The sequence below is a fragment of the Excalfactoria chinensis genome, chromosome 2 (genome assembly GCF_039878825.1).
Source record: "Excalfactoria chinensis isolate bCotChi1 chromosome 2, bCotChi1.hap2, whole genome shotgun sequence".
In the NCBI taxonomy this organism is placed as follows: domain Eukaryota; kingdom Metazoa; phylum Chordata; class Aves; order Galliformes; family Phasianidae; genus Excalfactoria; species Excalfactoria chinensis.
In genome coordinates this window covers 110,160,045-110,184,180 of record NC_092826.1, presented here as the reverse complement: position 1 = coordinate 110,184,180, position 24,136 = coordinate 110,160,045, and the positions used below count along the sequence as shown (strand labels likewise).

At 36.8% G+C, this 24,136-nt stretch overlaps 2 protein-coding genes across 3 annotated transcripts in view; one reads left to right on the top strand and one right to left on the bottom strand.

The window, feature by feature from the left end:
* The first annotated feature begins 3,566 nt into the window (after positions 1–3,566).
* On the top strand, positions 3,567–9,059 carry PP2D1 (protein phosphatase 2C like domain containing 1). The gene is given in 4 exon segments (XM_072328961.1): positions 3,567–3,581; positions 3,583–4,582; positions 7,825–8,646; positions 8,695–9,059. Coding segments are annotated over 4 exon segments (2,202 nt in total).
* Positions 7,796–24,136, bottom strand: part of RAB5A (RAB5A, member RAS oncogene family) — an 18,254-nt gene continuing 1,913 nt past the window's right edge. Inside the window, exons 2-6 of one of the 2 annotated variants that reach the window (XM_072328963.1) lie at positions 19,343–19,595; positions 16,431–16,582; positions 15,455–15,577; positions 13,564–13,657; positions 7,796–10,734 (exon numbers count right to left, since the gene is read on the bottom strand). In XM_072328963.1, coding sequence (XP_072185064.1) covers positions 10,619–10,734; positions 13,564–13,657; positions 15,455–15,577; positions 16,431–16,582; positions 19,343–19,505 — 648 coding nt within the window. In that variant the 5' untranslated portion in view covers positions 19,506–19,595 and the 3' untranslated portion in view covers positions 7,796–10,618. The remainder of the gene's footprint in view (positions 10,735–13,563; positions 13,658–15,454; positions 15,578–16,430; positions 16,583–19,342; positions 19,596–24,136) is intronic. The other variant, XM_072328964.1, reaches the window with a different exon arrangement.

Here is a 24,136-nt window from a genome sequence, read left to right as displayed (position 1 = left end):
CTAATGCAGGAAGCAGTTTCAAGCTGACATGATACCAGTGGGGCTGGAATCCCACAGTTCCAGTTTAGGACAACATGAAGAGGTAAGGAGGCCAATTACCTTAATTTATTCCATAATTACTTTAATTATTAATCACTTCCTTCTTTCTTGCCTATTATCAGGGCCAGTGCAGGGAGTGCTCCCAAGCCCCAGTACAGCATGTGACTCACTGGGTTCATCTCCATCACTTCCCACCTTTCACAACAGGGCTGGAACTATGCTGTTGCTGCTGGAGACACAGTAAGTCAGATGCTGTGCTGACCTAGGCTGACACACCTAGGAGAAGAAGCATGGTTCTTCCTGCAGAAGGTTTTGGAGGCCCAGCCCTCCTAAATCTGGAGGAAGGTGTAGGACACAGCTGCTTTGTCTTTTCAGATAAAGGGTTTTTAAGAGGTTGTATATGCATTCAATAATACCACAAAGGTGTTTTCCTGTTAGAAATAAGCTTGTGGCTGCTTTGGCTAAAGAAGACCACATGAAAAAGAGCCCAAGTAAACGTGTGGTCTGCTGGCAGCACCTGCCAGGACAGGGGGTGGTTTGCAAAGCACCATAGGACTGTGCCACAGATAAAACTACAGTTGCAGCAGCTGCTCACACTGGCTACTCTCATCACAGTCCCATTGATGCCCTGTCACAGTTTCAGTATGCAGGTTTGAGGAATTCACCTGTTCAAGGAAGACTGGCAGCAGTACCTCCTGTTTATACATATTAGATGGTAAATCATGATTACAAGCTCAGAGAAACAATGATCTCCATGCAAATCTTCTTTGCCTCCTCCTGTCACCCTCAGGCCTGCAGGCACCTTCCTGGCACAGCTCTCAGCACCCATCAGTTTTCTAAGGCCACAGACATGTAGCTAGTAGTAACAGTAATACAAAGTTCATGAAGGAAGGAGCTTTCAGCTAGATACTAAGTTAATTGCTGACTGTGACAAAGGTAAGACAGGAAGAAGCATGCTTTGGGTGGAGACATGAATGACATATCAGAAAGAGATGAGGACATGTGGGACTCTTCTGGAGGCAAATCAGATCCTCGATCATTAAATCTCCACGAGCAACACCTTCACTGCTTAAAACAAACAAACAAAAAAACCAAACACCACTTTGCAGGGCAAAACTGGAGGAAAAAAAGTAATTTCCTTGCTGTATGATCAGCAAGCATCTAGAAGTGCCAGAGCTACAGGGTGCTGCCAGAAATAGGGTTAGTGAGATAATGGTGCTCTGTCACACAAGCTCATGGCTACAGCCGTGTGCTCTGCCTCTGTTTGGCCTCTTCTCTTGCATATGGCAGTGGATGGGAAAGCAGAGCAGCAGGACAGCTTACGTTTGTTGGAGCCAGACTGAGAGCTGACCAAGACATTCTTAGCTGGAACACAATAAGTAGAGAAAATATTTACCCTTGAAAACAAGTAATCTCAAAAAGTGCTTTCCTGTCTATTTATTTTTTTTCCCTTCTCTAGACTTCTATTTTTAGCTCAGAACATTAAACACTGCCAGGTTTGGGCCCCTAAATAGGCAGAGGGAAATTGCAGTAAGCTAGAAAACTTTTCTCTTTCCTTCTCTGAGGCTACAAGAGCTTAAGCTTCCAATATTGTAATGGCAATATCTCACTGCCATCCTTTAAACCTACAGCAACATACTTGCAAGTCTGTTTCTGGTGAGGGAAAAGCAAGGAGAGAAGACAATTATAAACAAGTCTTTTTCCTTCACAAAAGATCAAAGTGAATTTTTCCCTTTTTTTATTGTTACCAAGTTTACAGACTGTAAAAGATATATAGCATGCACAAACAATATATATATATAAAAATCTAACAAGGTGGCTGATCTTTTAATAATTTGAGCCAAATTGCAACTGAAGAATTGCAGCACATCTTGTTATTCTACATGAATTATTACACATATTATCCTGATTATCTCATACTGTAATCAACCAGGACCGTTCTGGCTCTCTGAAATAGCGATTTGTTAGCACTCACACCCACTTCCAGCTTTATAAACAATGTGCGTGTTAAGAACTAAGTTTTCCTGGAGCCAAACTAACATTTAGTTGAAAATTTTCAACTTCTTGTCTGTAATCCTACAAGCTTTTATATGTGAACTCACATTACATGCGGTATATTTAATAGGCTGACAGAAAGCAGCTTACCCATCTTTCTGTATATATTAGCCCTAACCTTCCTTGGACAGGAATGCATCACTACCAGAACAGCAGTGACAAGGCTTGTACAATTTCCCAGGCTCAAAATTCAGAGTATGCAGAAAAAAAGAGAGATCTGTGCGAGATTGCCTTCTGTTGGTATTTTGAACATGTACCTCCTTATATTTTGCCCACTGAAGCGGTGTAGCATTTCTGAAGCACCCTGATGCTCAGCTCCAGTAGAGGGATGAACTTACTGTAAACTGGTCCCGCAGTAGATTAAGAGCAGTAGCCACATGCAGGCTCACATCTGTAAGTACAACATATACAGTGGTGTGAAAAGGGTTTAAGTAGCTGTGCTAATACCTTAGCATTTATCACTCCCTATAGAATAAATTGTCCTTTGTTAAATTTTATGATTGATCTGCCTCAGCTGCTCATAGGCACTTTGATTCTTTAAGATTCTTACAACTCAGAGGTGATGAACAAAAGGAGTGAGAAAGAAAAAAAGCATCCTTCCCAGCTAAAGTTCTAGAAGAGGTAACAGTTGCCAAATAACTACTTAAAGCGCGGCTGCATTAAGTTTAAATAGGGAGCTCTGGAAAACTTGAAGTAGGATGACGCTGCCAAACTTCAGTTAGGCTGAAGAAGAGGGTATGCAGCATGGGAAGCTGACAAGACACTAGAGACAGTATGTTTCCCAGAGATCTAAAGGCCCAAACACCTCTTGGTAATATTTTGCTTTTCCTTATACCTTTTTAATTCAGAAATCGACACTTTCAAAGTGCAATCTACGTTATGAGAACATTAACATTGCTAAGTCTGGCTCTTGTGAGCAAAAAAATCCCCAACAGAATATAACCCATGTAAATGTAATATATCTTGTGTGTCTATATACAATCTTATATCTTTTTCCAGTTACTCCTAAAGCACGACATTTGATTAAAGAGAGATATCAATGCTACTGATCCACACAAAATTGGCAGGTATTTTTTTCATCTCTCTTTTAATTTTTAATATGCTCCTACTCCACTATCATGTCTGCAAAGTGAGGATTAGGTAGAGAAATCCTGATGAGAAACTACATCATACCTGCAGCATCAGAGTGAAGGCACAGAGCTATGCGTCAAGTCACAATGAGGAAACAAATGTGACTGAGACCTTGGCAGGTGTAAGATAAACTGCATAGTGCACTATTTCCATATATATATTTATGGATATTTATATATATATATATATCAGTTTTTGAACTAGCTGCGTTACTAAGTTTTAACAGTTTTTACACCTTCTACATCATTCCAAATACAAACACAGGTCACCTATTACCCAGTGATGTAGTACTTATCAAATACTGAAGTGAAAATTCATAGCACATTAAATTCCTTTATAGAATGACGTGGAATGAAAAAATCACAGGACAAAGCAAGACTACCCTATGATGAAACCTGCAGAGACGAGAAAGATCATCTGGAGAGGATCATGATGGCACCAGAGAATGCAGATGCCATAGGCATTCCAGTTCTCTGCTCGGTGTGTCAACAAGCAATATACCCACACTGTTTTTTTAACCACAAAAAAACCCACAAAGCCCTAACTTTGTTGGGCTATGATAGCTCGCAAATGACGGTGGATAATGAAACCCTTTTAGCTCAGAGACAGACGCTCATTTCAGAAGTGACCAAGCTTCCTAAGAATTCTGAAAGACATCGGCAGAAGATCAATGAATCATTTGAATTTCTTATGGATGGTCATGCTTCTACATCATACTGCCATCCTGACAATACAAACAGTGTTAACATTCTCAAGAATGTAAAAAGCTCTTCAATAAAAGCATTATCAATTTGCCAAGATAAAAATTCCACGTGGCAGAGAGACATGGAAGACAGATATTTTGTAGTGGACAACTATGGAAGCAGGTCAGATACCTGCTTTATCGGACTAATTGATGGGCACCACGGCATGACAGCTGCAGAAACAGTTGCAGCAGAGCTTCCACTTTTATTTCTTGACCAGCTTGCTCAAACAGATCCCTCATACAGAATGGCCAAGGAGGAACAGCAAATTCTAGACTCTTTTGCCACAGTAATAACAGAAGACTACAGGGAAAAAGAGAGGATTTTCTCTGACAGACAGGAGAACAAGACCGATAAGACAAATGCTTATGAATGGATTCACAAAGCATATGCCAAGGCCTTCTGGAGAATGGACAGACTTTTACAGCTAGGAAGGAATGAGGTTTCTAGAGCTCGATGGAGTGGCTGCTCAGCTGTAACGTGTTTGATGGAAAGACTCCCCAGTGAAAATATGGATGACACTGAAGAAAGAAAACACTTAGAAAACAGCATGCAAAGTTCATTAACCAGGACAACTGAGGATGTTGCTGGGCTCCTGCACATTGCTAACATAGGTACGTACGCTTCACACTGGATTTTTTTCCTCTCTACCCAGTAAGAAAAATAAGTTAATTTACAAGTTTGCTGGCAGTAAATATTTGGAGATAAAAAACCATTATTGCTTTAACTTGTCAATGTGAAGGAAACTGTAATTGACAACAGCATCAAGGAATAATATCAGGCTCATTGGATGAGAACCCTCAATATAGTATTTGAACTAAGGCAGTAAGATTACTAACATGAGACATACAGCTGGGCAGCATTCTGTTCATATGCAAGTGACCTGTGTAAAAGTAGTAACTATTGATTTAAAAATCAACAGGAAGCTTAAGGTATCAATCATTTTAGGACACAAAAATAAACATTCTAGATCTGATAAATCCCTAGTGTCAAAGAAACACATTTAAAGATATCTTCTTCTCTTTAGCCATCTGATCAACTTCAGAAACAGAAATCAGTGATCTACTGTTGTCAAATCTATTCGGTCCTTCTTCCACACAGAGGCCACCTTTTCATTATGTAGAAAATTATTAATTACAATAAGAAATGCTGTTATATTCCTAATGCCTCTCCTCCCAGCCTTGCTGCAGGCAGCACGCTAAAGTTCATACAGTCCTTTACAATACTAGTCACTACATCTACCGACATGGAGACTCTTCAGTTAATTTCTTGTATACACATGACAGAAGATGCTTTGCCACAAAGAAATACACAAGCAGATTATATATATATATATATAAAATAAATATATATATATATAAAATATATATATATATATTATAAATATTTTTTTTTTAAAGAAAGGTGCTTGATGAATAGTTTCAAATGAAGTGCTGTCTACAGTCTCAAGTATATTCCAGTCTCTGCTTGATTTAGACACCCGGCACTAATACTCTCATCTCATTCTCAAGGATCATTATCAGGAAGCACACTAATACTAATTTTCTATCAACAGGGGTACTTTCTCCTCCTCAATAAATATCTTCAGAAACTTTTTTGACTTCTTCATATTTCTTCCTCTGAAATTTGATCGCAATTAATCAAGGTCAGAAATAAGAAGGAAAGAGATGGTCTTTTAAGATACTTCATTTCTTTAAGAGGCAAAAATATTAAATTTCACATTGGTATCCGATTCATCCAAGATTTAAAAATGATTATAGTAATAATATGCAATTCCTTGCAGCTCTGAGGATTTTATAAGCCAACCTGAACACACAATGACAATGAAAGACGTTACTGTGCTCTACCCACCTTTCCTGACTATTCTCCCAACACTTGTAACTATATCCATGCTTTATCTTCAATAAAGCAGTTTTCCAGCCACCAGAGCTTAACTATTACTGGTATCAAAACTGTTAGTTTTGCAACAGATCACATTATTCTTGAAAGAGATACAGTCATGTGTACAAAGGTATATAGAAGCAATATACATAAAGGTCAGTGTTCTCAGATTCAATAACTGCAACTGTTTTCACTATACTGGGGAAGAAAATACTTTTTATCACAATCAGCTTGAGGCATAGGATGAATGTAAGAAAATATAGTAGATAATTTACCCAACTTATATTTTCTGGTTCTAATTACCTGCCTGCATCCTTTCCTCCCGGATGATGTTTTATGCTGGCTTCAATTACAGATACTATAAGCTCAAGCTCTGTAAGTCAAGTTGATCAGAGATACTTCAAGCCTTTTACGATTCAAGTCCTTGCATTTGAACAACTTCTAAATATACATTTAAAACAACACATTAACTTCCATCAACAAAGAAAAAAAAAAAAAAGATTTTCACAACAAATAATTTTCCCTCCAGGGCTGTGTTCTTGCAGGCAGAGTAGAAGACAGCAGCACTGTTTGCTGGATTTTGTCTCACTCTAATAGGTCACCTGGTTCTTGTTGGCTCTTCTGCTCTGTCTCTAGATTGCAGCCAAACCTGCACCCAAAAGCAAACAAGATTTTACTCCCTAGCAGAGAAATTTTTTCACATGGGTTACATTACGCTCATTGTTAGACTTTCAGTGGGGGTCTTACTCTGAGGGATCAAACGAGTTTCAGACAATCAGTTGTTCTCCACAGAAATCAAGACTACAGAGGAGGGAGCAAGAAGCAAATAACATAAGGCATTTACATTCTGTAACTAATAAGAGATGTATTCTTTGGTTTGATACTACAAATCACCTAGACAAATCTACCTTCACAGGGGACTACACTTGGAGCTATTCCCTACAGTAGACAATGCTAATACTAGCCAAGAAATGCAACCATATAAGCATTGCTTATAAACAGTTTTCACGCCCTCCTCTAGTCAGAAAATGCAAAATGCAAAAGAATGCACCATGGCCAACTTAGTATCTGGAAAGCTACAATCCCACTCAATTTGTCTTTAGCACATCAGTTTTTGTTCTTATGTCAAAAGATCAGACAAAGACTCTCCTCAACACAAAAACTGCCTCCTCTCAGTGTAGCTGCAGGGGATCTCAAACACTGCACACCTTGTTTCAGAGATGCTTTCCTTTATACCCTGGATTCAGGTCTGACAAGGCTGATCACCTGGAGCGATGCGATTTTTAATAATTTCTCCACTCTCACCCTCTGGATTTCAATACATTTATGTGAAAGAAAGCACCTATTTCTACTAAAGGAAAGAAAGTAGCCTAGTGACTGCAAAAAATCCTACTCCCTTGAGTTCCTTACCCAAAGAATAGACTTAGGGCATCATGTTAGTGAACTGTAAATCCTAAATAATGTCCAAATTAAATTATCTAGTAGCCGAAAAATAGAGTGTTTTAAAAAGCCTGAACTTGCGTTCTGATGGGTTAATTCAGCCACAATGTTTTGAGATCACACTCTCTCCTAGAAAAGTACATGAGAAGTAGAGTACTTGACACCATCCTTATGTACTCAAGTAGGAGCTTCAACTGCAGCATTTCTATCAGACTGCATGTTAGGTCAATTTGAAACGTCACAGATTCCTCACAAAAGTTTAGCTGCAGTCAGAAAAAAAGAAAACAAGACTCTAGAACAGTCTTCTGAGTAGTGGGACAGGAAAAAAAAAATCCACAAAATCTTACAGTAAAATGGAGCTGGATTAATTTACAGTCATATTGCTGCCTGCAATAGTAAAAATTGAACTATGTTGTTTTGTTGTTTTTTTTTCCCTCCCCCAATCTTTAGCAAAGAGCTGATCACTGATATTACTGCAGTGTAAGAAAAAAAAAAATCAGTTTGCTATAGTTCAAAATCTTTATTTTACTTTTAGGTAACACACATGCAGTTCTATGTAAAAATGGCAAGAGTTATCGCCTCTCAGAGGAGCACAGCACTTCTAACGTAAGGGAGAAAAAACGCATACTTCAGAATGGTGGAAACATCAGCACTAATGAACCAGATGGATTAGTAGAGGGTCACCTTGGAACTACAAGAGGTCTTGGATATCATGGAGATCCCATACTAAAAAGATCTGTTATACCTGTACCTCATAGCATCTCTGTCCCAATAGATGATTCTTGTCAATTTCTTATTTTAGCTTCTAACGGGCTTTGGGAGGTTTTGGATTACAATGAAGTATGTGCATTAACACTAACAACATTCACTCATTATCTGAGAATGCATGAATGGATTCAACAAAATGAGGCTTCTCTGTATAACTGCCAGTATTTGATACCTCTCTCTGAAGAAGAGTTAAGTGACCCAAAGACTATGAATTATCAGCAAGTCGAAACAGAGATGCTGGACTCCAGCATGGAGATTTTTCTCCCTGAATTAAAAGGTGGCCCTACACATGGAGAGCCAAAATGTTCTAAGATGAGCTATTTGCAGAGTGAAAATGGAGTTGTTCTTAAGGAAACTGATGACCACAAAGATCAAGCTGATTCAGAACCAACACTTTTCAGTAATGATGAGATAGGTCTGGAGAAAAGAGGGATAAAACAATCTCTTTTTAGCATACAAGTCAGCTCTGAAGAACTGGAACAGTCAGAGGACAGAAACATTTATCTACATAACAGTTCTCAGCCACATTCACAAACCACAGCACCAGAAGAAACAGACATTACCCAAACAGCTAGTCCAAGTTACATCCATAAACAGCTGCCAAATATACCGACAAAAGGGTCTAAAGACATGAAACAGACTCAAAATTGTACAAAAGCACATCTATCTGTTTATGACTCAGATCCACAACTGGCTGAAAAAACAGATTCCAAGATATCATGTGACAAGCCTGTAGGTTATACTGGCCAGCAAATGCTGAAAACTACATTGTCAGCAGGTTGTAAGCCACCTACGTGTTTTGAAGAGGACACAAAAACATACCTGTCCAGTTGTGAATCACAAATTGCAGGAAAAGGTGGGGTCGCTTCCAAGGCACTCTATGACAATGCAGCAAGCTACATCAGTGAACAATTGGTAAAGGCTGCATTAGATGCAGGTTCAAGAGATAACATCACTATTTTGATTGTACTTCTAAACGGATGTGATAAGTTACCCAACTAACTCAACATTTAAAAGTTATCATGTAACAAATGGAGTTCCGCAGAACACACAGCACAAGCTTATATTTAGCCGTGTCATGAAGTTACTTGCAATCGCCTTAAATGCTGACCCATATAGCAAATCAGACACGTACTCTCAAACTGTTCAAATGAAATAAACACTTCTGAAAGTCACAATAAGAAACAGTAATCACAAACTTGTTTTTTTTAACCACTTTATTCAAACCTGAGCACCTCAATATAAAACTAAACACTGGTGAACTGTCATTTGCCTTGCTAAACCCAGATTACTGCAAATTAAAAATCTGCACGAGTAAGTTTCTGCTATCAGTTCAACATTTAAATAGACTAATTCATCTCTTCTGACACACTTGGTAGATTTCATATAATGAAAATAACTAAGAATTAGTGCAATATACTGGACAGGTCAAAATAAAATGTACTTTGGAAAACAAAGTTGCAAAGTTCATTATTGACAGACAGCAGTACTTATGTTACAGATACAGGAGCATCATTTATTACTGTTCTAGCCATAAAGGAAGAACTTAAAACCCCCTTTGATTAGAGAGGAAAAAAGTTAGCTTTAAGTAACTGTACATTCTGTATACCTTTAAGCAACTCTTAAATATTACAGAAAGTATTAAACAAATGTAGACTACAATGCAGAGTACCTATTTACAGTACATTAATATCCAAATTTAAAATCAAGTTGAACGTCCGTAATAGTTAGTGCACTATATATTTTTTTTCCTCAGGGGAAAAACAAACTGTAATGGCCAGCAATGATCAAAACCAAGAAAAAGTCACAGACACCAAGTTTGTTGTGGTTTTACTTGAAGAGCTCTTACAGTTTGTAAAGGAAAAATATCCTATATTGTAAAGATGAATTGACTGGTTTGTACCTTCTGAACAGATCAGAAATGAAGTTAAACTTGATTTATCCTATTCTCTTTAGATAACTAATTGGGTTGATATAATTTACATACAGTGTACCAACTAAAAATCCACTTTCCTGCAAGCACGGAGTTCTTAAAATTGTTAATGCAAGTAGTATTTGGGATTAAGTTATTAAACTATGGAATGTATAACTAAACAGTAGATACCTGCAGAAACAACTGGTTGCATCAATACTGTGAAAGAGTTTGATTTTTAGACCCTGTTTCTAAAACTCTTTTAAAGCACAACTGAGAATTATGAAAAGTTCAAATTCTATTCACTGTAAGAGTAATCAGTATTGAAGCAACAGGAACTGGCCAATTAGGTCCATGGAAAGTAGGTCTCCTATATCCCTAATGGAAAGCCATTTTTGAAACCTTTCAACTGCAGGAAGTCTATTCCGCTTCCATCACTCCTCTATGCTGAAACATTACAGACAGCGGTGGATACATGCACGTTAAAATTTTAGGTCAAAAGGAAATTCTGTATCATAAACTTGACTATTATTGTAAGTCTCTTCGCTGTTTGGAAGTTGTACTGGGCCAGGTTAAGCACTCCAATTCCATGGTTATTAACAGTTAGGAAGCAGAAGAATATTCAGAACAGTTTAAAGCAATTGATGTTTTAGTTACTACAGCATTGACTCTTGGGTGGTTGTGTGGGTTCAGTAAGGTCTACTCCTCTCCCTCTGGCAGAGTTGGCTCCTGTATTCTGTGGTTCATTCTTTGGCAATTTTTTTGCTATAAAATGAACAACAACAAAAAAGAGGTTAAATTTTGTAGTGAGATTAAATCATCTGAGTACACAAACAGACGGCACTTTGTTACTCTATAAACAAATCCATGTAATCATTTTAAAGTCTAATTCAATTCAGTGTGTTGGTAATAGAAGTTAAGACACTTCTTAATGATTAACAATCACATCTAAGATTCAAGAGCAAAATGCATTAGTATCTTGAGCAGTAAAAAGTAACTGCCTAGGCATGCTGTGCTATGTTGCAAAGTGACAGCTCTTGCAGGAATTCATCTACACAGAATAGTGTAAGATAAGAATGTTGAGGGTAAAAGATACAGAAAGAATGAAAGAGGACAGGACAGACAGAAATGGGTCAATCTACTGCCCAGATAACTACGCAGAGTAAACACTGCAAAATAACTTAAGAAATGGTCCTCAGCCCAAGATCAAACCCCTCCGTTTCCTTCCCTCCAACCATCAAAGATGCATCTTATGCCCAGTTCTCATAAATCAATTTACTGTGCTAACTTTTGTCACCCTTGTAGCTCGAGGATAACTCTCAATCAGACAAGGAAAACACAGGTGACAAGCACTACCTTTCTCAGTAGCAATTCCTTGGAGTAATTTTCTGACAGAGAGAAAGCTCTATTTCAGAGGACTTTCACGGGGCTGTCTTGTTCATGTTATCGGGACCCAACCACCATTCCTGTTCTACTTTCTGGCTGCACACTTTGATTCCAGAACTATAATGTCAGCCAATGTTTTCAAGAATGACTTATTGGTTACCGGCAGCAATAAGAAAATTAGCACATGAAAATAATTAACTCGGTTAACAGAACCAAGAGTTCTTATGACACTATGCTGCAAAGACAGCATAAGGAGACAGAGTCAGCAAACCATCTTCAAAGCACTGTTGCTTGAGATTACAGATATTGGAAATGAGTATTATTTATTTTTTTTCAGTAACTGGAAGACTTGAACAAGCTCTAAGGCAGTTAATTCAGAAGCAGTTGTAGTTGCATCCACTCCTTTCCGTGTCCTCATTTTTGACTTTACTCACATTTTTGGAAGATCACACTTACATATGGTTCCACAGAAATGAACCCATGTTGTGCAAAAGGCTATTCTAAGCTCAGTGCTGCACAAATCTTGTTCTGATGCAATGCTAAGTTTGAATTTCACCCATTTCAACCAAAGAATACGCACACAGCCTAGGAACCTGGAAGACTAAAATACCCAGGTACTAAGTACATACTTTTTGTCACGTTTATTGCGTATGCTTCATTAAAAGCAGGGACAGGTAAGAATTACTCTTCATATAATAAATTACCAAAATCCCAACAGAATTTCAAGACTCGTTTTTCACATTTCTTTTAAAGATGCAATTTGCATCATGACGGTAAAAAAAAAAAATATTTTTGAAGCTGCAAAGCAGCCCTGCTAAGAGGATTATAATTGAGCATTTCTGTATCATTAAATGCAGTGCTACCTCCAGCATTTATGACAAAAATATGTTTCTGTAAACCCCCTCACCTGCATGATTACAGTTAATATAAGAAGAGTACTTGCTGTAAAATGTTGCTATAGCCATAATTCAATTTGCATTTGCTGGAAGTTTGAACTGCATTAGGTTACCTTCTACTTTACTGGTTTGCAAAGAAAAAGGTAAGGGCTCTTTACAAACAATTTATTTTGAAAGCAAAAGAGGTCACCACAGTGCAACATGAGAAACAGATTAATACAGTTATTTGACACTACACTGTTTCCTCCTATTAACAGTGCGACTACTCTAATTTAAGGTAATTAAATAGGGCAAGTAACCCACCTAAAAGAGCCCACTTTCCTTCTCCTCTTTTTCTTTTTAGTAATGAAGTATGTTAAATCCATCAAGGGAAGATGACTAACAAGGCTGTTAGCAATTTCAACTTTCTATTATGTGTTGTCAACTTTTAAGAAATTCCTAAGTAGTGTCAGCTCTAAAAATACATTAGTAAATTCACTTTTCACACAAAGTACCCTTCACTTGTACTCAGACTTTGAATTCAAACACATATGCTCATTCTTGGCACACCCTTTGCATCTTACGTTGTGGCACTTGGAATTCAAACAATTTTAACTATAAACAGTATTTAGCAAATACGCTGATTAGACTAAAATCAATATTCCTGACATCTTTAAAACAAGTCACTGTCGTCTCCTATTTTGATGTTTCCAACTTCAATTATGATTGTATTATAAGTACATTATTATAACTTTTGCACCTACTCAATGCAGTAGCAGATGTGTTGCAAAAAGCGTAAAGTTAAGAGTCACTAATTTCTACATTTTTATTTACATTCTTGTATTAGCGTGCTAATCTTAAAATATATTTTGGACTTGTTGAAGAAATGTAAAACTCTGTGAAACTATGTAAAACTTTTAATGGTTAACTACACCACAGGAAGGGTTTTTTTTGTTTTTAAATACATAACAGCAACTACAGCCTAATTTTGCTTCAACTTGAAGTAGTACCATTGACCACAACAAAAAGGCAGTTACATGAAACTTGCTGACAGAATTCCAATTAATCTAAGCTCGTTCAGCTACTACAAATTAATCCAAGCTCTAAATGCTTGACAAAAGACCTGTGAAAATATGCTTCAAATAAGTTTATCTGAACATCATAAAGGAGTCAAAGGGGCCTAAGGAAACTTCAGTGCCACAGAAAGAAAAATGATTTATGTAAAATCTGGAAGAGCTTGTTAGTTAGTTAGGATGCTTCTGATTACATGAATCTCGAGAAAACAATTGTATTCAATTCTCTGCCTCTCCTCTGCTCCCCCTCATCAACTCACCAATTGCCATAAATATTTCATTTACGTTCATAGATGTTTTGGCAGACGTCTCCATGAACAACAAACTGTTATCATCTGCATAAGCTTGTGCTTCCTGAAAGAAAATACTGCATTAGTCAACTCTTAAAAAAGTAAAAGCATCACTTCATTACACACTATACTCTTACTACTACTAAGGAAGAATTTCTATTCCATTTTCAAAAAAGGTTTGCTGAAACACTCATGACTGTGTGTTACTTGTTGGCTATTGGGAAGTTGTAACTCCATCAGGCAGGTAAAAGAAATGCAATCTTGAAATCCTTATTTGTCTTAAAAAAGTAATTTTCCAGATCAAACCTAATACAAAACTAAACAGTAAATATTAGAAGGTCAATCCTACCACAAGTCTCTAGCTGTAATAGCAAGAATAAGCAATAGAAAGCCCCTTCAAGTACCAAAAAGCCCTATTATCACTTCTATGAAGAAGTACCTTTCATCCTTACTCAATCTTTCATCCACTAAGGCAGACTGATCAGAAGTTTTAGAATAGCAGATTTTTGTCAGGATAATAAAGCTAATTAGGAAAATCTAATGTCTTGTCATATGATCTCCTTACTAGTCTGAATTCCCATCTGAAATACACATCTCAAATATTTTTGTTTCCTATTTTTGCCACCTCCTGTTAGCCAGTTCAGCTATGAATCCCTGGTATCTTCAGATTATATAACTGCCTTTGAATCCAACAGAAATCTGCATATAACCAAACTATACGTATGATGAAACAAAGAAAAACTGCAGTCTAGCTTAATATTCAATTAAGTAACATGTGCTAAGACCTATGTAACAGCAACAGAAATAACACATTAATGAGTACTTAAACTCAAATGGGTCTGATAGTTGTTTGCAAAAAAGTGAAGATAACAACAAAAAAATGCTAAGAACTTATAACTATAAGAAACAAAACTAATGGAAAAAAATAAGTGTATGCAGTATTCTTAAATTTGATTTTTTTATCTATACAGATACACAGGATTTGTCACATACTGCAAGTTTTCCACAGAACGCCTGATTTTTCTGTGGTAGTTTTTATGTTGCAATTGACATGAAAGAATAAAACTTCTTGACAATGTTGAATTTAGGTTGAAAAATACCTAAAGCTCCTAATCTTCAAAGACTGACTTCTAAAGTTATAAAAGCATTCATTACCATACACAGCAGTAACCAACACAGTGACATAGATGAAAACAGTAACATAATTAATTACTAATGAATAAATATGTATTTGAATTCATTTTCTTAAGATCAATCAGTGCTGCATGGATGAGAACATCTGTAGTGAATTTCATTTGTTTTGGAAGTCATTTTCTGATAACTAAGTTTAATCAATGTTTTCAAGAAGATAAGTGTAACAGAAGAGCACATGCGTATCAACATAAACAAAGACAATGCCATGAACAGCACAATTAAAAGCTGAACACTGCTGAGCACTATGATACAATCACCTGTGTATCATAAGATTCTCAGACTTTCCCTGTGGACACATCAGAGAGCTTAGGAACAAATTCAGTGCAGATCATTCTATTGCTTCCACTAACACTGTAATTACAGATAATTCTGAGTGGAAGAGAGGAAGAGATCATATCATAGAACAGAAATTCAATTAGCCCAAAAGATATGCAAATAAATTAGTTATTCCTCAAACTTAATTACTAAAGTTTATTGCCATATATCATTTGTACAAAAACAGATTTTTCAGCAGCATCTAGAATTACTCTCACTTGAGGTTTATATTTAACAGCATGACCTCCTTGACAACCACCTGGTCTATGCATGTAGGCCTACTTACATGCCTTCTCCTCCTCCAAAAAAAAAAAAAAAAAAGCTATTTCTATTAAATAAGTTATGTACATACCTGGAAATCCACAGCTCTTTTGTTAGCTAGATCAGCTTTGTTTCCTGCTAAAGCTATTACAATGTTAGGACTTGCTTGACGCTGAAGTTCTTTGACCCAATTTTTCGCTCTGGCAAAGGACTCCTGTTAATGATTGCAAAATGATGCAAGTTGAGTCTTTACCATCCTTTTGCACTCACCAATTATCCCAATCTCTGTTATCTATACTTCAAGCAAAAATGTCCATTAAAGCAGGGCTGCTACTTTTGTCCAAAGATGCACTCAGAGCTTTCTAGATGACACATTCCTACCCTAATTTTCAGACGTTGTTAGTCATGACAATGCTGAGAAAGTAAATGAAGATACAAAGATTTATGAAGACTAAGAAGAGAAACATTTGAGAGAAAACTGGAAATTTATTTTCTCCTCTAGAAGAATCAAGTTTATTCATAAACAAGAATTCTCAACATTTCTAATTACTGACCACTGTTACAGTCGAGGTATGCTGGGTTTTTTGGAGGTTTTGTATTTTAAGTGTCATTTTTACCAAAAGCATACAAAGCTTCTCTGATGCAAGTTCAAACGAAATGAAATCAAAACAATGTTACAGCATCAGTAGATTATGCTGCCTTTAATCCCTGCCTTTTATTTTGCAACAATAACACATGAACGCAACATCTTTCACCACTTGAAATTATTTGTCACCAGTAACACGGTGAGTAACATTTCAATTCAGATGAACTGGTATAAATGTGGGTTTGGAAAAAACTCAGCAAAGGCATTTGCTTTCTCTAGTTTGTTTATTTGATTAATTTTTAATATAAATAACACAATAACGGGTCTCTTGGTAAGAAAAGATTCCAGGCACAAATTAATATCACACAGCCCAACATTAAGTGATGAACTGATACAGATACACATGAGACAGTTACATATAAAAAATGGCAGATACGAGACCACTAAGAATCCCCGTAACTCCCTCTTCCATTGTACTTACCTCATTTGTAATGTCGTATACAACTATAGCTGCTTGTGCTCCTCTGTAGTACATAGGTGCTAAACTGTGATACCGCTCTTGCCCAGCTGTATCCCATATTTCAAATTTTACCGTCGTATCATCAAGACACACAGTTTGGGTTAGAAAAGCAGCTACAAAAAAGACAGAAGTGCTGAAACCAGAAGTCTGCTCATATCAAATTATGTTCACAAAAATTGAATCAAGCACTATTTCCTTGACAACTCACGCCTGCTATTAAAATACAGCAGGTCTGAAGCCAACAGATTGTAACTGATTGACATATAAGAATTCAACATGCAAACTTTCCTCACATTAAAGACACATGGAAGCAAAATTCAGGAAAAACTCCCATTATTCTTTTCTAACATTTCATTTCAGCAACCACAAGATTTTTCTCTTACCTTCTAGATGCACCTCACCTTGATGCAACAGTGTTTCCTCATGCTACACTCCCAACAGCTCTGACACGAACAATTCTGGACTAAATCTACATTACTTGAACAGTATATTATAGCTAAGATTTCCAGCTTCTGACATTCCCACCTTTGTTACAGATTACAGAAGTACAAATAAGTTCTGAAATTTTCTTGCTCATAAAGCAGTCATATAGTTGTATTTTTTCCCTTGCAAGTCAACTCAAGAACTGCTTCAAAGCATGATTTCCACAGCCTGCAATTTCAGGGCAACTTGTATCTTCTGCCACTACAGCTTAACATGTTAATCTGCATATCTAAAACCTACATCTGTTATTACCCTGGGTTACCTTATAATCACAGAAAAACAGTAAGTAGTTAATAGCAAGACTTCAAACAGTCACTCCTAGAAAATACTTCCCATTCAGATTAAGGTTACATACTAGAAACACAGAGGTGTCTCTTTAAAAACCGTATTTCAATATTAAGCTTAAAATATCAACAACATGCTAAAAACAATCCCCCTACTTGGAAGAGAAAGAAATTAGGACTCTCATCAACACACATGTTCACAGACAACACTCAGTTTAAATCAAATGCCTTTAGTGGTACTGACCAGTAACTCACACACACCTTGGATGCTATCCTGTCCCACATACTGTACAGACACTGTAGCCTATGAATCACTCCTGAACTGCTTTCTGCTGTAACCTTCAACTCAGCTTATTTCAATAAAAGCAAGTCAATCTTGCTTTGTATATATGACAGTAAACTAATGTAGAAAAGTTGACTACTAAGCAGTCAGATGCTCCTGCATCAGAGGTACAAGCATCCACCAGAGATGAGCAAGCAGGCTGGAGAAGAAAAAGGCTTTGATGTTCCAATGTTAAATCACTAGGTCTCTGAATGCTAAATATCCAAGCACTGGTAAAATGGGCTTCCCACACCAGCTACTTAAGCAGCCCAAAACATAATAAAGATAAAAAAGAATAATTACAACCAACCCATTCTGTGCTGTACCAAGGGTTTCCTCCTCAATCATCAGAATGTTACATTTCTCCAAGGGAGAGACAAGATGCTAAAAAAGTGGAATTTGAAGCCTTCAAGATATTATTGTCTTCAAGAGAACAATGTACCTACTTTTCCATAAGGGAAAGGATTCACAGAGAAACATATTAAAACAAGTGCTTTATTCTTTGTCACCCTTTTATTTTTGTTGAAAGGAACCATTCAATGACTACAAAAGAATGTCAGTTAATTTCTGCGAACAAGGCAACTTTCTTCTAGATTGCAAGACTATAGTTAATTAATAATTAACTATGTTAATTATCTGAAAGCCTACAATCCTTTATTGCCATACTCTGCTTTAAGTAGCTAACAAGCACTGTTGCATTAGTCTGAAGTGGCAAAGACCAGTTATCAAACACAGCACCCTCCAATGCCTGCTTTTCACCGCATTCTTTCAGAACTTCTTGTTCAAGCTCACAATGCAGATAAGCCTCCCTTTGTTAAAAGGCCCTTCTGAACACAAAGAAAATTATGCCTAAAGCAAATGCAGCCTATAGTTGGACAGTTTTCTCTACAGAAATACTATACAGAAATCCCAACACTGCTGAATTTAATATCTCTCAATTGTAAAGTATGGCGTTGTCACCGTTTCCATGCTCCTAAACAGAAGAGTAAACTAATAGAGAGATTACATTGAGCATACACATGAGCTCAAAGTTAAGTCTTTTCTAACCTTTGCATAGCTTTTATATTGTGGAACAGTTTAGGTTTTTCCTAATCCTACCTACACGCAAAAAGGGAACAGAAAAAGGATTTAAAATGAATTAATAATAATAATAATCATCATCATAAGTGGAAAATATTGGTTTTATCAGCATCATTATTCACTATACCCAGACCTTCTTTAGTTGACTTTTCAATACATCTTTTGGAATTCCTTCTATATCACCATAAAGCACACGAGGTGATACACAAACCTTTCATACTAACACCTATATTAAATCTCTTACAAAAGGTACCAAGTGAAAAAATAAGTAGAACTGTTTAAGGAGAAAAAGGTTTCATGTGTATGCTGACAGATATACAAAAAATATATACCTAACAATCAGGAACAGTGTAAAAAAAAAAAGTGATGTTTGAAATTTAGGTTGGCTTTATTTTTGTAAGCTTTGCAGATTTTGCAGATTCAGCACAAATCAAATAGCCACATAGTCACCCACACAAACAATATTCAACATGAAGTCCACTTCCAACAGCCATGCAGTTCAAGCACGTGTTTACTTCGTCTGCTTGACACTGAAGCGTAGTACGTCTTTGTGTCAACTACAGTTCCTTTCATAATAAGTTACAGACCTCAGTTCAGATTTGATCCCTGCTGTCAGTGGCCCACTCTGCAACTGCCTATTTTCCTTCCATTGACTGCCTTGAATAGTAAAAATAAAACGTGAAATAAAAAAATAATTTTCTCACCTCCAATTGTACTTTCTTGAAACTCATGAAACTGTCCTTTTACAAAACGAAGCACCAAACTTGATTTACCAACTGCAGACTCTCCTAGAAGTACTAATTTGAATTGGCAAATTTTATTTCCAGCATTTGGCCCATTGGGTCTTGTTGCTCCACGATTAGCCATGCCCAAATTAGAAAGAAGTCCTTTGTTTCAAGTTCTTGAAAGCAAGTTCCAGGATTCAGAACTCAGGTGCTTCTGCTGTTAACAACCTGGCTAAGAAAGAAAACAATGTGTGGTATTAGATTTACAAGCCAAGTAAGAAAAACCTAATTCACCATTGTAGCACAGAATACGTAAGTGTACTAATATTTACAGCAGTCAACATTCCCCAGTACTTCCACTCTCCCAGGTAAAAAGTCAACTAGACAAGAATCTATGATAAACAAAACAATTATCTTCTTCAATACCAAAACCACCCATTAAAGCTTTCAATTATGACATTAAAGCTGAACTATGCTTTTTCTTGCAAGACTTCAGTCTCTTAATCATATAGTGGCTTGAGATTGAAGGGACCTTAAAGAACACCTAGCTCCACACTCTGCCATAGGTGAGAACACTTCCCACTAGATTAGGTTCCCCAAAGCCCCAGACAACCTGGCCCTGAACACCTCCTGGGATGGTGCACTCACAGCTTCTTTGGACAAGCTGTTCCAGTGCCTCACCACTCTCTGAGTAAAGAATTTCTGCATAATATCTAACTAAATCTCGCCTCTTTTAGTTTAAAACCATTCCCCCTTGCCCTATCACAATCAGACCATGTTAAAAAAAATAAATATATATATAAAGATAATAATAATAATAATAATAAAAAAAAAAAATCAATTTCCCTCCTGCTTATAAGCTCCCCTCAAGTACTAGAAGGCTACAATAAGGTCCACCTGGAGCCTTCTCCAGCTCCTTCAACCTTACTTCATAGGAAAGGTGCTCCAGCCCCCTGATCATCTTCACAGCCCTCCTCTGGTGTTGTTCCAACAGCTCTGCATCTTTCTTGTGCTGGAGGGCCCAGAGCTGCAGTCAGTACTGCAGGTACTCATGAGGGCAGAACAGAGGGAGACAATCACCTCCCTCACCCTGCTGACCACCCCTCATTCATGCAACCTAGTCTCTTACTTCATAACATATCAAGATCAAAGTATAATAGCACAGTTTCAGATTTGTTATTTGATATTTTACCAATAACATGCAAGAAATAACCAAGACTTGTTTTTCTAATACTAAGCAACACTCAAAAGTCAGCAACAGTAAACAATGCAAAACAAGAATAAAAAACGAACAAAAAAAGTAAAAAGAGAACTGGGAAAAACCCAATCAATACATAGAGTTCTTTGCAAATACACTTTATTGTTTCACTTTCATCACACACATCCAATACAACTTCCACATATTAGGAAGTGCAAATCTTGATGTACAAAGCTTCAATATATCTTATAGTTTTAGAAGTGAAAATGCAGAGCATGGCATATATGGGAAAACGGGCAGCCCTGACTGTCAAGAATTTCTGATTGTTTTATGCAAGCCACCAGACATCTATCAAACGGTAATAAATCAATTCCAAAGCAAAAATATTAATATTGCTCTGCTAGGATATAAGAGACCTTTGCTAAGAACAGATGCTAACTGCGCACTCCTTTGAATTATCTCCTCTTGTTGAAAACTCATTCAAAAAAAAATTAATAAAAAAAATCACAGTATTTATTCATGTGGAAGAAGAATCACTGAGTCCCTGCTGTTCTCACTTCTGAGTCAAAGACTTGTGTTTTTACACACTTATTTAATAGTGGAGATTAAAACTTTTCACAGGTAGGTACTGATATAGAAAATACTTCTCCAGTTTTTCTATACATTTTCTTTCTTCTCTCTCCCAAAACAAAATTGCAAGTGAGTCTGGAGCAAGTCTACCTAACTGACTGTTACTCAAATCTCAGCAAGAAAAATGTATCCTCCTTATATCCTTCCTTAAAAGTAATTTATTAAAAATCTCTTAGCCTACAACTTTGTTCCAACAGAGTTGTTTACCTACTTGAATTGTGTGCATTTCTTAAAGATACAGCTTCTCTACCGTCTCAAATAAAAAGCAAGTTAGGCTGGAGCACAGCATCCCAGCGTAGAGAATGGCTTTAGTACTTTTGCAAAGGTACTATCTTTGAGAAGTTGTTACTCTGTCTTCCTTACGGTAAATTTACCACCTTATCAATCAAACAGTAGTCATAATCATTAGCCATCTTCCTATTTTGAAATATCAAGCATAGCTGATTCTCTATCAGTCATCTGAGCCTTCCAACTTACTACACACCTACCTCAGAGACTATGCCTTCATTCCTCTTCCTAACTCCCCTTTTGTAAACTCAGCACAAGTTCTGAGGAACGTTCTGTGAGAGCTCCACAGCTCTGGCAGAACCCAACCTCTACCACTGAAACACTCCCTTAAACCTAATTTTCACAAGTATTAAATGATAAAGAAATAGAAGTATTATTTCTTAATGAACATAACATTTTGAATAAGCTGTTATTTTCTCACTGTAAACAGAACTTGCTCATGCTGCTTCTTTACCCATACTTCTCAGAATAACTTAAGCCTCATCCAGTTATAATATCCCAATATTTTATTCATCTGTCTGTTCCAAGATTGTGACCTGTTTGACAGTTATGACTATCCTTAAAAATCAATGGATTTTTATGTCAGTTGCAGATATAAGTTCTCTCAAACATTTGGAAGAAAGCCTGCAATAATGAAAGAAAGTTTTATGAAGCAAAAAAAAATTCAACACTGCATATTCCACCATTAGCCCCTATAATTACATATTAAAATCCTCTCATTACATTTGTTTTGGTTGAATACTTTAGACTACAGGAATGGATCGAGCTGGTTTAAAAACACCAGGTCCTCCATCCTTATAGCATTAAAAGGCAAATAAGTGACACACAGCTGATGTGCTAGTTTTCAGGCAAGACTTTTTTTCCCCACAAGCTCGAGAAGTTGTGGAAGAACTTGGATAAAAGTGGATTAGCGACAAACATTGAATCTCTCCCTAATTATAGCACAAGAAAAAGCAGCAAGACGTGGCCAAAATACAGATAGCTCAGAATGTTAGCCATTCGTTTATCTTTTCCTTTGGAAGATGGAGACAAGTTATTTCTGTTTTAAAATAAAACATCTGTTTGCACTGTAGCATTTTAGTGTGCTTGGGTAAACCTGAAATAATTTTAAAACCTTGAATCTTAATTCACCCCACGTTCTTCTAGACTCTGGAACATTAAAATATAAGGGATAAATCCAAGCGATACCAAGTGAATTACTCTTTGGAGCAAGTGACTTCCAGATGATGTGCAGCATGAAAAATCAACCTGCTTAGTCTCTATGACCATCTTTTTGCTTGCTGCCTCACATACAAAGGAAGGTATAAAAGAAAAACAGAAAAGACTGATTTATCCTATGCAATGTCTATTTGTTTAAATTGGTTGTTTACAAACTTTAGTTTACAGACTTTAGTTATTGAGACTAGCAAATAGTTAATTTACTTACAAAATATTTATTACTACTCCCTCCCAAATTCTTTCAGGACTCAAAGCTGAAGTTGTCAAAATGACTATCAGTTACTTATAAATGCCCAACCAGAAAATTTTGAAACTTACACACCCCTCCCTCCTTCAGAAGAAAGCATTCTATACGCTCAGGTATTGTGCAAAAAGAACTAGCTGCCAAGATGACAGAGATCACACTACTTGCAAGGCCAACAAGTTCTGCCTGTAAACATCCTGCCAACAGCCTTCCCTCAATAGCTACATCAGTATGTCTACTAACTTATGAAACCTACCACAGTTGTACCACACAGTTTTTAATAAATAAAGCATAAAGGGAAAAAAGAACTGGAAACCTGATAGAGCATATCCAGCTGATTTCGATACGCATAAAGTCACAATCATTTTCCATAAGTACGTCTGTAAATTTTCATCTTTTGAAAGTTACAGATTACATTGAAGCTGCCCAGTAAGCTCACAAAATGACATCATACAAACATGACAGAAAAGGAATCAACAGATCTTCTTAATCTGAAGTAGTACGACAGTCATTACAGCACATTCTTGGCCTTTCTTTTTAGATTTGCACTCAACATACTGACTCACAAGAATGCAAAGGCAGATTTCAATGCTACGGAACCCACATACGTTCCACAACTCAGGCCACACTTGTTCTCCAGCTCCTTGAGTCATCTGTACTGGCTTTGGGAATCACAAAAAAAAAAAGCACCACACAGAAGACAGGAACTTACTTTTAGTATCTCACAAACACAACCTGCAACTTCAATTCTTTTTTGACAACTAACTTCCAAGGCAATTCTGAATGCTTACTTCCAGAGCTTAGCAGCTGTACCTACCCCCCTCTTAGCTTCACTTAAAAGTCTCCAGGAAAAGGATCCACTAAATGCACCATCTTCTAGCCCTGCCTTTACCAGGAAAGTGCTCCTGTTAATCCTACCAGGTAATTTACCAGATGCTGGGTATGGTATTCCCATCCCTTTTATAAGTCAAATCCATATTTTTCTAGGTAGTCTTTGGTAATGAGTTTTGTTAGAGAGATGAAAAGGGTCATGATTATTTTCATGGAAAATTTCTCATGTTTGAGTTCATAAGCAGAATTCCATCAGTTCTTGCAATACAACAATACCATACCTACAATAAAACAATACAATACCTACAAACTCACAACTTAATGGAATAATTCAGTCATTCAAGCGTTGAGACCAGTGTCTATT